We start from the raw sequence: 14,370 nt of genomic DNA, 5'->3' as shown, positions 1-14,370 counted from the left end.
TTGGCATGTTAACTTCTAGGCAGGAGCACCTCATTCAAACTCGGATGCCAGATTCCTCACACAAGCCCATAAATAAGGGATACTAAAGATTAAGCTATCTAGAACACAATTAAAATAGCCCAACCAGTAAAAATGTTTTAATCCACTTACCTTTGAACACACAAAATCAACTAGTGTAGCTTCTTCTTCACCAATGTATTCTATGATCTTTTTATTAATCCATGGCCTAATTCGTCGCTCCATAAGTGTCTTAAATAAAAGAAAAGTTGTGTTTAAAAATCAAACTCACAAATGCATCAATACAGTCATCAAAAAAGATCCAAAAGCATTGACAACAAAATATGCAATAAATAAACAAAGCTGCTGAGTCAGTAAAACAAAAAAATAAAGTGCCAGAAGTACTACTAAAGTCCTTTCTCTCCATTCACAACCAGCTGGATTCCACTGTTCGAACAGATCAGACTAGTTTTGTTCCTCTTCCCAGTCTGCCCACCATTCAAGCTGAATCCTTCAGGGAACACTGGGGGGACAAAGGTACACTATACGACTTAGCTGATCTACCCTGTCCTTCGAGGCTCATCAACAGCAATGTCATTTTTTTAATGTTTGATAATATGCCAATAACAGCAAAACAGAAAGTGAAAAGAATACTATCAATATACACAGCTTAATTATAAATTAACTTTTGTTATCTTCCATATATAAAATACAAGCAGCCTGTCCAGACGTTGTCCGGGTATGAATTGCTGCCGGCCAGTAGTATATTGTTTTGTAGGATTTCGTTTTGATAGCATTTATCGGTGACAGGCCTGTGAAACGCTCCGATTCACAGTGCACTGCTGATGCACTAGTAGTGTGTGAACTAGAGTTTCCCTACCTTATTTTTTACTTGCAATATTATATAGCGCGAACTCGACAACATGGCATGAGCACAATTAACATTACAGAAGAACACATTCATTTGTGGTAGGCACGGGGAGACAAAGCAATTTACCTGGAATCACAGGATGTTGAGCTGATGCAGAGATTCGAACGTAGCTCCTCAGCTCTAAAGTTCGCAATTCTAGAACGTCTGCTGTTAGCACTACGAAAAGTTGTGTATTTCACCACTGCAGAGAGCGTTGGGAGCGCCAGTCCAACACCAGATCTGTTAACTGACATTGAGCCTGGTTCCACTGACGTGCCAAGCATTCCTATAGACAACGCATTTGGAGTCTTGCATAAGGGACGATTAGAATGGAAGAAGCCATCTTTCCTATTAACTGCATGAACACGCTTGCTGGTAGTGAGTGTTGTAGGAAGGTACATCCTGACTATGGTTGCCCCCAACTTTTTGCCCTGTGTTTTAGCTGGTTTTGGACATAGTCGACCTGGGACCCTGCCAATCAGGACCCCAGGCCTACTGCTCTCTCTTTAAAATGGATTCCATGTACCCTAGGTACATTTCCAATTGGTACTGGGCCACCTTATCAGACCCTGTAACTCAGGGCATAGGTGTACCCAGGGCTGCCAGGGGCTGCAGCATGTATTATGCCACCCCTGGCTGGCCTCCTAAATTTGACACAACTGGCTGCATGACAGCTGGGGCAAAGTCGTGTAATCACTCTTTGCTGTAGGTGTAGTATACCTATACCTAACCCTAAAATGGACACACAGATTCCTATCAGTCACTCCTATGGCAGGCCTTGACAATCCTGAAGGCAGAGTGCTTGGAATCGTGTGAGATGGTGCTCTGGCATGAGCTGAGCCTGTCTGCAGCTTGCGGAATCAAGTCCTAATAGCTGTTCCATGATATCGCATACCATATACTCTTAAGTGCATTATAATCCTCGCGGTTAAATGCTATCTTTGGTATTGCTTTATCAAAACATGTCGAGTAAGGTGTCATACGAATTGGAATACTAACCCCTCGCCAATTCTGGCGACGGGGTTAGCATTCCACCCTTCTAGAGGGACACGACATGTATGTAACTGTGAACCCCGGTTAAAGTTAACTGAAGCCTCAGCTCCACAAAATGGATGCTGCCACCACAGACACGAGTCTGACCCCCTGCAGCTGGGAGTCCTTCCAGTGAGGGGAGCCTGGACAAAGGGTTTCCTGTCAGGGGCGGTGCTAGCACCGTCCCAGACATGGTTTTGTGTATCCTGGGTAGGCAGGGCTTTACAGGAAGGTGACTGCTGAGTGGCACCCCGGTGCTCACTACGCATAGGCCAGTCAGAACCAGTTCCAGGGGCACACCAGCCCCTGGCCTGGGGAAGTCCGGCAGGGGAGAGGGGTGTAACCACCCCCCTCCTAGTCCCACCCATAGGCAGGACCTAGTCACCGGGTCAGCCCCTTTTTTTAGTATAAAGATGGGAGCGGGCCCCCTGTTAAAATTAGATCATCTTTGGAATCAAGATACCACTTTCTTCGAAAGGACTTCACGATTTCTTCTTCAAGATTCTCCCTTGTGGCTAAGGAGTAGTCACCCTGCATCCGCAGGCACCATCCTAAAGAACACTGCGGTCTGCTGCAAGTCCTTCATCACGAATCCGACGACCCAGCACGACGAGACCCGGCTTCCCTGGCACCTCTGACCTCTACTCACCTCTACAGCAAAGCTGAGAACCGTGAGTGCGACGAGACCTCGAGGGACCGACGATCGCCAAGACTGCACGACATCTTTATTGCAAGCCCACCGAGTCTTCCACTGGTGAGTGCTTTGGGGTCCGAGAAGCCCCAACCCTGCGCAGCTCCAGCACCCAAGATCAGCCTCCCTGCATCTCCACGATCGGCGTGGGGCCCTTCTGCTGTTTGCTGTGCACCGCGTTGTTTGGCTACTAGCCGGCTGGCTTGTGGCCTTCTGAACGACGCCCGACGACAACTCTTCTGCTGGTCTGGTTGCTCCAGGCTGGCCCTTGCTTCCTTGTTCAAGAGAGGCACCCCGGACCCTCCTGGTCCACTCCAGACGCCATTTTAGGTCCACCGCGTGGGCTTGAATTTGCCAAGGCTTTGTTGCCCAATCCTGGGTCCAGCGACGCCGACAGCTTCTATCTTCGTGGGACAGCTCGATCCTCCATCCTGGTCGCCGACAACGCCTCCTGGTCCGTGAGATCTTCGAGTCAAGCGTCACCCACTCACCTTGTCGAGGTGGCTACCATCCGGTGCCCTCCTGGTGCCCACTGACTACTGGCTAGTAGTCTCGAACTTGGTCCCCTCTGCTTTCAGGTGTCATCTATCTTCGAGATCCAGGCTTGGATCCAACTGAACTTTCTTCACTGGTCACCGGCCAGCATCTTTTCTTCCGGCTCCTGGTCCGTCTACGAGGATTCCCGACGTCTTTTCAGACCTATGCAGCTGCAGCCCCTGGGCTAGGTAACTTCGGCATTTCGGTGCCCCAGCATAGCCTCACTATCCAAGGGTCAGAATCTACTTTCGTTTTCTCCCTACCAGGTCGGGTTCGCCCGAGAACACTAACTTTCTATTTCCTAGCTACCATAGACTTTTGTCCCGCATCTCGCGTGAGAGTGCACACACTGCACCCGAGTCCCCTAGGCCTCCTAGAAGTAATCTAACGATTCCCTAGTCAAGTCCTAGCGATTCCAAAAGCTATTAGTACTGTACTTACCTGCTAGGAATTTCGCATTCCACTTTCAGAGTATATGGTTTTCCGTGCCCCTCGGGCATTTGTATATACTGTGCTAACTTAAGTATTTTTGTAAGAGTTTTGGTTTGTGCTTAGTACCCTGTCCTCATAAAGAGTACAGGGCTGTTGTGATCTTTAAATAAATAACTGTTTATTTTCATAACACTTGTGTGGTGTCCTTTCACTTGGTATTCAAGGGGTATATGTGTGGTAAACAGCTGGCTTAACGCGCCCTCTCGAGTCTTTAGCCTTAGACTGCTCGTATCCACGCTACTAGGATAGCTGGTCTATAAGGTTGACTTACAACCAATCATCAATAAGGGTTGCTGGACTGATACATAGTGTTCACTAGAATAGTGAGCACTGCATATCAGGCCACCTTCTCACAAGTGTTGAGGTAGGAACTGTGATATTCGATTTTGCATGTTGCGTATCCTGACTGGGTTGGGATATGCTAGAGCTTTGCAAGTATCTATTGTAGCTCCTAGATATGCTTGCATTTTGGATGGCTGAAGGTGAGAGATTTACAGTGAATCTCAATTTTGTGAAGCAGTTGAACTATGTAGGAAAGTGGGTTATTGGTAGGGGCAAATGTAGGTCTACCACTGGCAATAAGGCCACTAACACATGATAGGACTCAGCATAGGTCTTTAGAAAAGTATTCCTTTGCTCAACCCTTGGTAACGTGGCTGCGAGCAGACAGGCTTAACTTCAAAGACAGGTATGTAAAGCATTTAAAAACACCATTTCAGTAAATAATTAAGACAACACAAAATAAAAATCCAACACCAATTTATAAAAATAGGCAATATGTTTATCTTTTAAATGACACCAAAACTAAAATAATCCCCTGTAGGGAACCAGAGATATGAATTTTTAAAGATTAGTCACTTTCTAGTGCTTAGAAACCAACAGCGCCCCTTTAAGTCTTTTTGTTTTCTCTGTCAGGGACACACCTTTATAAATTGTTCTGAAGAATTCTCACCACTGTAGTGGGCCGCCTTCTTCAGCAAGCGGGGTCCAGTTAGAACACCTTCCTGGCGTTATGCTTGCAGGTCCCAAAGTATCCAACACACAATCCAAGGTTCTGGAATCTCCAAGAGGGTCCTTGAAAGTGTGAAACTTCAATTCCGCAATCCACTTGAACAAAACCCTTACAAATCCACTGTACTCCAGGCTTGAAATTCTTTGTGGGGCTGTCCAGGTGAGCTCTGTTAACCTGTAGCTTGCAGGGAGTCCACTCTTAGTCCTTTGGCAGCAAGGTAATCCACAGGGCTGCAGTTTTACTTGGTGCAGTCTTCAGAGGACAGGCCTTGGAGTTCCTTGCACACAGCAAAATCTTCAGCAGGGCACTTCTTGCTTCATTCAGTTTCAAGCAGCAGATCTGGAGGGCTCTGCCCCTCTCAGATACTTATTCAAAATTCTCTGGGTCAAGCACCAGGTCAATGCTGACCAATGAGAGCAGGGCAACTCCTCCTAGTTATGACCACATCCGGTGGAGTGTGGCATTAGTTTTCCCAAAGTGCATCATCCTTTCAAATCCATAATGGCTGATTTTCCAGCGAGGAGGTAAGAGCTGGCTAAACACACCCCCTTGGATATCTCATTTCCATGGACCATCCCAGTAATATCTGCAAATACCTTTCTTATGCTGAGTCCTAACTCTGGGTCCCTACTGTCAAAGTGGACTAAAACCTAGGCCTCCCCTCTTGCCTTTGAAGAGCGTAGTTTACGACGCCACCTCCTGGCCTGGCATTCTTATAGAACAGATCACTGCCCTCCCAGAAGCCTGGCTAATCCACGTAACTCTGACCAATCAGGGCAGACCACTGAAGGCTGAATTTGGACTTACAAACAAGAAAGTCTCATAACTTATTGTATGTACACTTTAGGAGAAATTCAACAATATAATATCGTTGGACTTAACACGACCATTCTGGGAAGTCTTTGAATGGTCCGGCTAGTCCTCTCCTATCAATATTTATTAATCAATCACTTACTACCATGTTAACTATGGGCCATGGGGTTTGCAATGGGGAAAATGACTTGCGCCACTTTTGTAGCACCAGGGCTTATAAAACCATATTTTATAAGTATTTGCCTAATTTCTACCGGACCCCCACCCCCTGTGCAACTAGGGGAGACTTCAGGGGTTCTGAATCTGCAGAAATATTGCAGATCACTCTTACCCAATTCTTCCAGCACTAAAGTCGAATTTGAGCACCTCTTTAAGACAATGTGGGGAGTGAAATGTAAAATTTCACTTGACCCAGGCTTCTAAAAACTCATTTTATAAGGGCGCTCCTTATAGATAACTGACCCCCCACCCCTGGGATACCTAGGGGTGACCCTGGGGGTCCCTAATATGCAAAATTATGGTAGGTTTTTAATTTGTAAGGGCCCCTACCCCCAAAGTCGAGTTTGGGCACAATGTAAGGTTTAAAAAACTGTCCTGGCCACCAGTGCAGCTTTTAAACTGACCTCAGGCTTCAGCACTGCACACATGCTGGTGCAGAGAGAATCTGCTGGCCTCTAAACTGCCATGCCCCAGGATACTGGAGACTTCTAGGTAGTTTCAATCCCCTGCCCTATTACATACCAGGGGCTTAGGTGGTAGGTCATGCCAACTACAGGGGTACCCCACCATACTAAAGTGTACCCTAGTGTAGGTTGGGTGTCTTAACTGTGTTCTAATGTGTTCCTTTTGGCTTGGGCCTGGGCCTGGGCCTGGTTAAACAGAGCCCAGGGTCAGTCAGAGTCAGCTACCACCAGTTCCAGTCAGCAAAAAGTTGGGGGGTGCCCAGGGCACAGGATCACTTTGCATCAAACTGTCTTTTAAGTGTGGTGTACGCAGCTGTGTTATCTGGACTTTATGAGCCAATCATCTAGGTAAGGGATGACATGAATGTGTTGTCTTCGTAGATGTGCTGAGACTACTGTGAGGCATTTGGTGAAGACTGGTGTGCTGTAGTTACCCCGAACGGAAGAACTTTGAATTGATAATGGTGACCGTCCACCACGAACCAGAGATATTTTCTGTGTGCAGGGTGAATGGGAATGTGTAAGTAAGCATCCTTTAAATCCAGAGTGGATAGAAAGTTGCCTTGCTGAAGTAATGGGAGCACCTGTTGGAGGGTGACTATGTGCAAGTGATCTGATTGAATGTATAGATTTAGCTGTAGAGGTCCAGTATAGGCTTGAGAGAGCTGTCCTTTTTTAGGATTAAAAAATACAGGGAAAACACTTTGGTCCTTGATGATGCAATGGGACTGGTTCTATCGCCTGTTTTTGTAACAGAGAAAGAACTTTTTTCAAAAGGGTGAGATGTTCTGGTGACATTACACGTTGTTTTGGAAGAATATTTGGGGGAGTGCTGGTAAGTTCTAGGCAGTAACCATACTGGATAATTTGTTTTACCCATTTGTCGGAGGTGATTGAATTCCAGACAGGTAGGAACTGTGAGAGACGTCCCCAGAGAGAAGTGGAATGTTCAGGGGGTAGTGGAGGAAAGTCACTGTTTGTTGGCAGGGGAAGTATAGGTGGAGTTACCTCTGCATCTTCCCTTAGTGCCTCTGTAGTTTCCTCTGGAAGAGGGGGATTGGCCCTTGTAAGAAGAGAAGGGATTATCTGTAGGCACGGTCTTTGAGCCACCCCTATAAAAGGAGCTGCGAAAATAACCTCTGGTGAAGGCAATTGTAGAGCCCCCAAGGACTTTGCAGTTTCAGTATCTTTTTTTCATCTTTTCCAAGGACTGTCGACAGCTGGACCGAAAGGAATATGCTACTTACCAGTATGCATCTGTTCTTGGCATGTAGGGCTGCTGACATTTATATCTGTGCATAGATCGCCGCCTAGTGTTTATTTATTTATTCCAAGTTTTATATAGCGCGAACAAGATCTTTGCAGATATCAGAGCGCTTTACAGAACCAAGGGGCAGGGGCAAGAGGGTGATTAAACAAACTATTGGGTACAATATAGAAGTTGGTAGTAAATGAGTAGCAGGATAGGATAGCAATCATGTAGAGATAATACCAATAAGCAGTCATGTGAAAATATAATAATACACAATCAGGTAACCAATAATACAGAAACGGTGCAAAGTCTTTGACCCAACAAAAATAGAGTTCAGGTGAACTTAGCCATAAGGATGGCTTTTACCTCTTTCTTAAAAAATGCAGTGGAGGAGATAAGCCTGGTTTCAGGAGGGAGTGCATTCCAGATCCTGGGTGCCATTCCTGACAAGGAGCGTTTGTATGTTTTTTCCTTCCGGAATCTTCGAGGTTTCAGGAGGAGATATTTTGTGCTTCTATTGGATCTCGAGCCTCCTGAGATAGTCAGCTTTTGAGTGAGGTAGTTGGGTGACTTGTGGTGTACGGCCAAGTGTGTCATACAGGCAATTTTCAGCTGTATTCTGGCTTCAAAAGGCAGCCAGTTCAGGGATTTTAAGTCAGGGGATATATGCGAATGTTTTCTTGAACCAGTGATAAGTCTCGCGGCAGCGTTCAAGGAGGCTCTTAGGGGTGCAGTTGTTGATAGGTGGAGTCCGCCGAGAGCCACAATTCCGTAGTCTATGCGAGGGATGACTAGGGCTTGTACAGCAGTTTGGAAGTCCTTAGCTGGGAGGAAGGGTTTAAGTTTCCTCAAAGTGTTGATTTGGAAATTAGCTCCTTTAGTTGCTTTGCTAATGTGCTGCTCCATGTTGAGATTGGCGTCAAGTGTGATGCCTAAGGATTTCGCGGAGTCCACGATGGTGGGTTGGACATTGAGTGCAGTTAGGTGATTGAGCCAGGTTTGGGTGATGGGGATTTTCGCAGGAGGTGCGATCAGGAGGAACTCAGTTTTCAGAGCATTTAGTTTGAGGTGATTATCGGCCAACCATGATTGGGTGTTTGAGTGTGGAGTTCAGAAGTTTGATGTCTTCCGGGGATTGTAGCTTGAGGTAAAGTGGAGTGTCATCGGCGTACATATGGAAGTGTACATTAGATGCTTGAAGCAAGGTGGTGAGCGGTTCCATGACGAGGTTGAACAATGTGGGGGATAGGGAAGATCCTTGTGGGACGCCTAAAGTTACAGGCACAGATGAGGACAACTCGTTGTTGATCTTGAACTTCTGAGCTCGGTTATGTAGGAAGGAAGTGAACCATTTGAGAACAGTCCCGGATAAACCCATTCTGGTGTTTAACAGCTCCAGTAGATTCTCATGTTTGACAGTATCAAATGCTGAGGAGAGATCAAGAAGGATGAGGAGGCAGGAATCGTTGCGGTCAAGGATTTGGAGGGCGTCATCAATTATGTGCATCATAGCTGTTTCCGTACTGTGTTTTGCTCGGAAGCCTGATTGATGAGGGTTGAGGAGGTCAAACTGATCAATGTGATCAGTTGGAGTTGTACGCATTTTTCCAGCAGTTTGGCCAAGGTGGGGATATTGGTGATAGGGGGGTAATTGTTTAGGTCAGCCGGGTCAGCTGTAGGTTTCTTGAGTATAGGCGTGACTTGCCCCACCTTGAGGGAGTCTGGGATGAGTCCTTGTTGAAGGGAACTGTTAATGATTTTAGTCCAGAGCGGAAGGAGCAGGGGGTGAAGTCTTTTACAGCATTAGCAGGTAGGGGGTCTGTAAGGTGATTAGAGGGCTTCGAGGTGCAGAGCAATTTGTGAATTGTTTCTTCAGAGTAGGTGTCGAAGGACGTCCATGACGCGTTGTTTTAAGGTTGAGTGGTAGTCATGCTGATGGGGCTGGAGTATCGGCTTACATCATTGAGGAGATCTCTTATATTGTCGGTCTTTAGCTTAAAGAAAGCAGAAAAGTCTTCACAGTGTGGAATATCGCTTGTAGTGCTGTTTGATTGTAAAGGTTGCATCTTGGTTTGAGTTTTGACTAGTTCGACCAGTTTTCTTGGTCGGTTTTTTGCTTGGTCCAGCTGGAGGCTAAAGAAGTCAGATTTCGAGCGCTTGATTTTCCTGAAGTAGGCATTTCTCTTATTCTTAAGCGTTTTAAGGTGCAGTGCTGAGGGGTCAGATCTCCAGGTGCGCTCTGCCATTCGCATAGCACGCCTGTCTTCATTGAGTTTACCATTATACCATGGGTTCGAGTTCTTGGTGGAGACTCTTCAGTTGCAGGGGGGCGGCTTCGTTGATTATTGAGGTCATAGAGTCGAGGTAGAGGTCGTTCAGAGATTGAACATCAGAGGTGCCCGAAGGGGGAAGGAGGAGACTACAGGTGTGGGAAGGCAAGGAGTTGGGGTTAAGATTCTTCATATCCCTTTTCCAGATCTTGGATTTGGTGGGTTGAGCCGGGTTGCGTTTAACTTTTTCGTTGATGAAGAATGTGATAATGTGGTGGTCTGACCAGTCACAGGGTTGGATTGCCCCCAGTTGGGTAGCGTCCTCTTTGGCGATAAGGTCGAGGATAGAGCCTTTGTCGTGTGTCGGGCTGTTGCAGATTTGGGTGAGGTCAAGCACATTAAGGAAAGTTTTGAGACTATTCACCACTGCGTCTTTCTGGTCGTTCCAGTGGAGATTGAAGTCACCCAGGTAGATTTTAGTGTTCTGCCTTCCGGCGTTGGATGAGATCGTGTCCATGAGTGGTTGGGTGAAGGTGAGGTTGTCCCCGGGTGGGTGGTAGATGACATGTAAGGAGCATACAGGTTTGCCCTCGCTGGTGATCGAGGCAGATGAGTTCACAGGAGGTGAGGGAGGGGGAGGTGACTTTAGTAAAAGTGACGTTGCTCCTAAAAATGCATGCGATTCCCCCGCCCGTCTTGCCGGTCCTGTCTAATGATGAGGTTGTTGGGGGGGGGGGGGGACTAGTATGTCCATTATAGGTGTAGAGGCTTCAGTTCGCCACGTTTCAGTCAGAATGGCTAGGTCAAGGTCGAATATGCTACTTACCAGTATGCATCTGTTCTTGGCATGTAGGGCTGCTGACATTCATATCTGTGCATAGATCGCCGCCTAGTGTTGGGTCCGGATGATTGCACATTGTTGTCCTGGAGGAGTCTTCGAAGTATCACGAGATAGGTGGCTCCTCCCCTGGACTACAGTGCGCATGGGCATCGACTCCATCCTCAGATTGTTTTTAGCCATTGTGGCCAAGATGGAGTGAAAGTAAGTGAATGATGACCATGCTGAAAGTATACGTGAAACAGGCGCCGGGGAGGAGGGTGGGCGATATGAATGTCAGCAGCCCTACATGCCAAGAACAGATGCATACTGGTAAGTAGCATATTCGGTTCGAGGCATGTGGGCTGCTGAATTCATATCTGTGCATAGAATACATAGCAGTCCCTCCATTAACGGCGGCCGCCCGTGCCAGCTGCAGCAGTTTGGAAAAGTATTTTTAGAACAGCCTGCCCTACTGCTGCCTGCTGTTTGGAGTGCACATCAACACAATAATGCTTTGTAAATGTGTGTGTGGTAGACCATGTGGCTGCACTACATATGTCTTCCAAAAGAATATTTCCAAGGAAAGCCATGGAGGCCCCCAACTTTCTGGTGGAGTGGGCCCTTGGTGGAATGGTGAGAGTACGCTTGGCTTTCAGATAGCAGATCTGAATACATTTAACGATCCATCTAGCTATACCAGCTTTGGAAATGGGGTTACCTTTGTGCTGTGGCGTAAAGGATATTGGATATTGGATATTGGAAGGGTATTTATAGAGCGCTAGCGTTCGCTCCGAAGGGAGCATCTTGGCGCTGTAAAAACCTGGGACCAGAACAGAGGAAGGGCGGTGAAGGGTTAGATGGCTGCTTTAGTCCAGTCGTCAGAGAGATTAAAAATCCACGTTTTAAGGTGCTTCCTAAAAGGTTTCTCCTGCGTCTGAAGTCTAAGATGCCTTGGCATACTGTTCCAGGCTCTAATAGCCAGGGTGCTGAGAGTTTTTCCGCCTTTGGACTTCAGGTTGAATTTGGGGGGGGTCATGAGGTTTTCTTGAGAGGATCTGAGAATGCGACCCGGGATGTAATGAGGGAAGCGTTTCGCCAGGTAGACTGGGCCGGATTTGTGGAAGGCTCGGAAGGCTACAACGAGAATTTTGAAGAGTATTCTCTTGTGCAAGGGGAGCCAATGAAGGAATCTGAGGGCAGTGGAAATAGAGGATTTACGTGGGAGTTTTAAAACAAGACGCGCAGCAGTGTGCAAGACACTTTGCAGTTTCAGTCGGGTGGATTTCTTGGTCCCTGCCAAGAGGCCATTGCAGTAGTCCACTCGAGAGAGAATGAGGGCTACCGCAATGGTCTTTCTGGAATCGAGCGGGAGAAAGTCAAAGAACTTTCTCATGGATTTTATAATGCCAAAGCATTTACCTGCTACAGTTGTGGCATGGGAATCGAAAGAAAGATCGGAATCGAAGATGACTCCGAGGTTTCTGGCCGACGAAACTGTCTGGGGTGGGGCAGCAGAGTTATCAGGCCACCACAGAGCGGGACAGAAGGATGCGTTCTTTCCAATGGGCAGGATCTCGGTTTTGCTGGAGTTACAGCGAAGATGGTTGGTATCCATCCATTGAAAGACCGCTGTGAGGCAGCATTTAAGGTTAAGTTCGGCCAAGTTGGAATTGTCGTCGAGAGGGATGACAAGCTGAGTATCGTCGGCATAAGACGTGACAATTATGCCGAACGATTCTATGAGTGAGAGCAGGGGGATGAGGTATATGTTGAATAGAAGGGGACTTAGAATGGAGCCCTGGGGTACTCCACACGAGATCTTTTTTTCTTTGGATTGGAAAGGGCCCAGTGAGATGGTTTGAGACCTGTCACTGAGGAAGGAGCTGATCCAGGCTAGGGCTGAGTTGGTGATGCCAATGTCCATAAGTCTGTTGAGCAGTATGGAGTGGGAAATAGTGTCGAATGCCGCCGTGAGGTCAAGAAGGATCAGGATGGCCTTCTTCCTCTGATCTTGAAGGTTTTTAATAGTGTCGGTCAGCTCGATCAGGGCGGTCTCGGTAGAATGTCTCGACCGAAAACCGGATTGCTGGGGGTGAAGTAGGTTGTGGGCATCGAGGAAGGCCTTGAGCTCTTTATGGACTAATTGTTCCGTGATTTTGCCCAGTGCAGGTAGCAGGGTGATGGGACGAAGGTTGGTTAGATCAGAGGGGGGTTTGTTTGCCTTTTTCATCAGAGGTTTAACCACACCTTTTTTCCAGGTGAGCGGGACAGAGCCAGATTTGAGGGAGAGGTTAATTATTTCGTTAATGATGGGGTTTATATCATCAATGATGGTGTGGAGGATCTTGGGGGGACAAGGGTCAGAGGGAGAGCCTGATTTGCATGAGAGGATCGCTTCTCTGGTTTGAGTTAGGGTTGCCGGAGAGAAATGAGTGAGGCAGTTTGTAGTCGGGCGAGATTTGTCAAGCTCCGAAAATGAGAACACCGGAGGGGAAGGGGGGAAGTTGATGTGGATAGAACTAATTTTTTCCTCAAAATAGTCGGAGATCTTGTCGCACAGCTCTTGGGACGGGGGGATCTCTGGTTGGAGGGCTTTTGGTTTAGTAAAAGACTTTACTATGGAGAAGAGGGTTTGTTGTTTTTGACTGGCGTCATTAATGGCGTTTACATAGTAGGTTCTTTTTGCTGATTTTATGGTTGAGAGATAATTTTTTCTCTGGAGAATATAGTTGCTACGGTCGTCGTTGTCGTATGATCTACGCCATTTGCGTTCTGCTTTCCTGCAGAGGAGGTGAGCGGCGGTAAGGTCAGGTGTGTACCAAGGGGCTTTGACTTTCGTTTTTTTTAGGGTGTTGTCTTTTTTATTAGGTGGACATCGTTCAGAGATTTCTTGAGAAAGCCAGTTGTTAAAGGAGACTGCATCTTTATCGATGTTGCCAGAGGAAGGGGGGGCGTTAGAAGGGGAGAAGGGATGAGAGATAAGACTTGCCTGCACAGTTTTCCAATTTATGGAGTGAGTGTGTTGACGGATTGGTTTTTTACTGTTAGAAGGGAGAACATTGAGAAGGCAACAAAGAGTTGTTTAGTCTTCCTAAAATCCTTGGTCCTATCTATGTAATACATTAGGGCCCTTTTGACGTCAAGGGTGTGGAGCATTCTCTCCGCCAATGACTCAGGATTTTGGCAAAAAACATGCAATTCAATAGTCTGGTTAATATGGAATTGAGACACTACCTTAGGAAGGAATGTAGGGTTAGTGCGAAGCACCACCCTGTTGGAATGAATTTGAATAAACGGCTCTTGGATAGTTAGTGCCTGGAGTTCACTAACACGTCGCAGCGATGTAATCGCTATAAGGAAAGCCACCTTCCATGTCAAGAATTGAATCTCGCAGGAACGCAGTGGTTCAAAGGGAGGGCCCATCAGCCGGGTGAGAACTAAATTGAGGTTCCACTCCGGAGCTGGTGGAGTCCTCGGAGGAATGACTCGTTTGAGTCCTTCCAGAAAGGCTTTAATGGCCGGCACCCTGAAAAGTGAGAGGTGCTGCCTGTTCTGGAGATAAGCGGCCATCGCGGATAGATGTATGCGAATGGAAGCATAGGCCAGATTACATTTGTACAAATGGAATAGATGCATCTAGCGGGTTAATGTTGTGGTCTGCACAATAAATGACAAACCGCTTCCACTTCGCCGCATAGCATGCTCTTGTAGTGGGCTTCCTCGCCTCCCGGATGATGTCCATACAGTCAGGAGGCAAGTTCAGGTAGCCAAACTCTAAGACCTCAGGAGCCAGATCGCCAGGTTGAGCTGTTGCGGATCTGGATGCTGAATGTCGCCATGGCTCTGCGTCAGGAGGCTGGG

The 14,370-nt window shown here is 47.1% G+C and overlaps 2 protein-coding genes across 7 annotated transcripts in view; both read right to left on the bottom strand.

The window, feature by feature from the left end:
• The window catches only part of RBM25 (RNA binding motif protein 25), a 370,502-nt gene that overhangs the window by 27,073 nt on the left and 329,059 nt on the right, over positions 1 to 14,370 (bottom strand). For all 6 annotated transcript variants that reach the window (XM_086937079.1, XM_086937080.1, XM_086937082.1 and 3 more), the window contains one exon: positions 151 to 249. In XM_086937079.1, the coding sequence (XP_086793205.1) occupies positions 151 to 249 (99 nt within the window). The remainder of the gene's footprint in view (positions 1 to 150; positions 250 to 14,370) is intronic.
• Positions 405 to 14,370, bottom strand: part of LOC147689632 (uncharacterized) — a 53,884-nt gene continuing 39,918 nt past the window's right edge. The window contains exon 2 of the mRNA XM_086937157.1: positions 405 to 520. Coding sequence (XP_086793283.1) covers positions 405 to 520 — 116 coding nt within the window. The remainder of the gene's footprint in view (positions 521 to 14,370) is intronic.

The sequence above is a fragment of the Lissotriton vulgaris genome, chromosome 9, assembly GCF_964263255.1.
Source record: "Lissotriton vulgaris chromosome 9, aLisVul1.2, whole genome shotgun sequence".
Classification (NCBI taxonomy): domain Eukaryota; kingdom Metazoa; phylum Chordata; class Amphibia; order Caudata; family Salamandridae; genus Lissotriton; species Lissotriton vulgaris.
The sequence above is the reverse complement of the archived record's forward strand: the minus strand, read 5'-3'. Positions and strand labels throughout refer to the sequence as shown.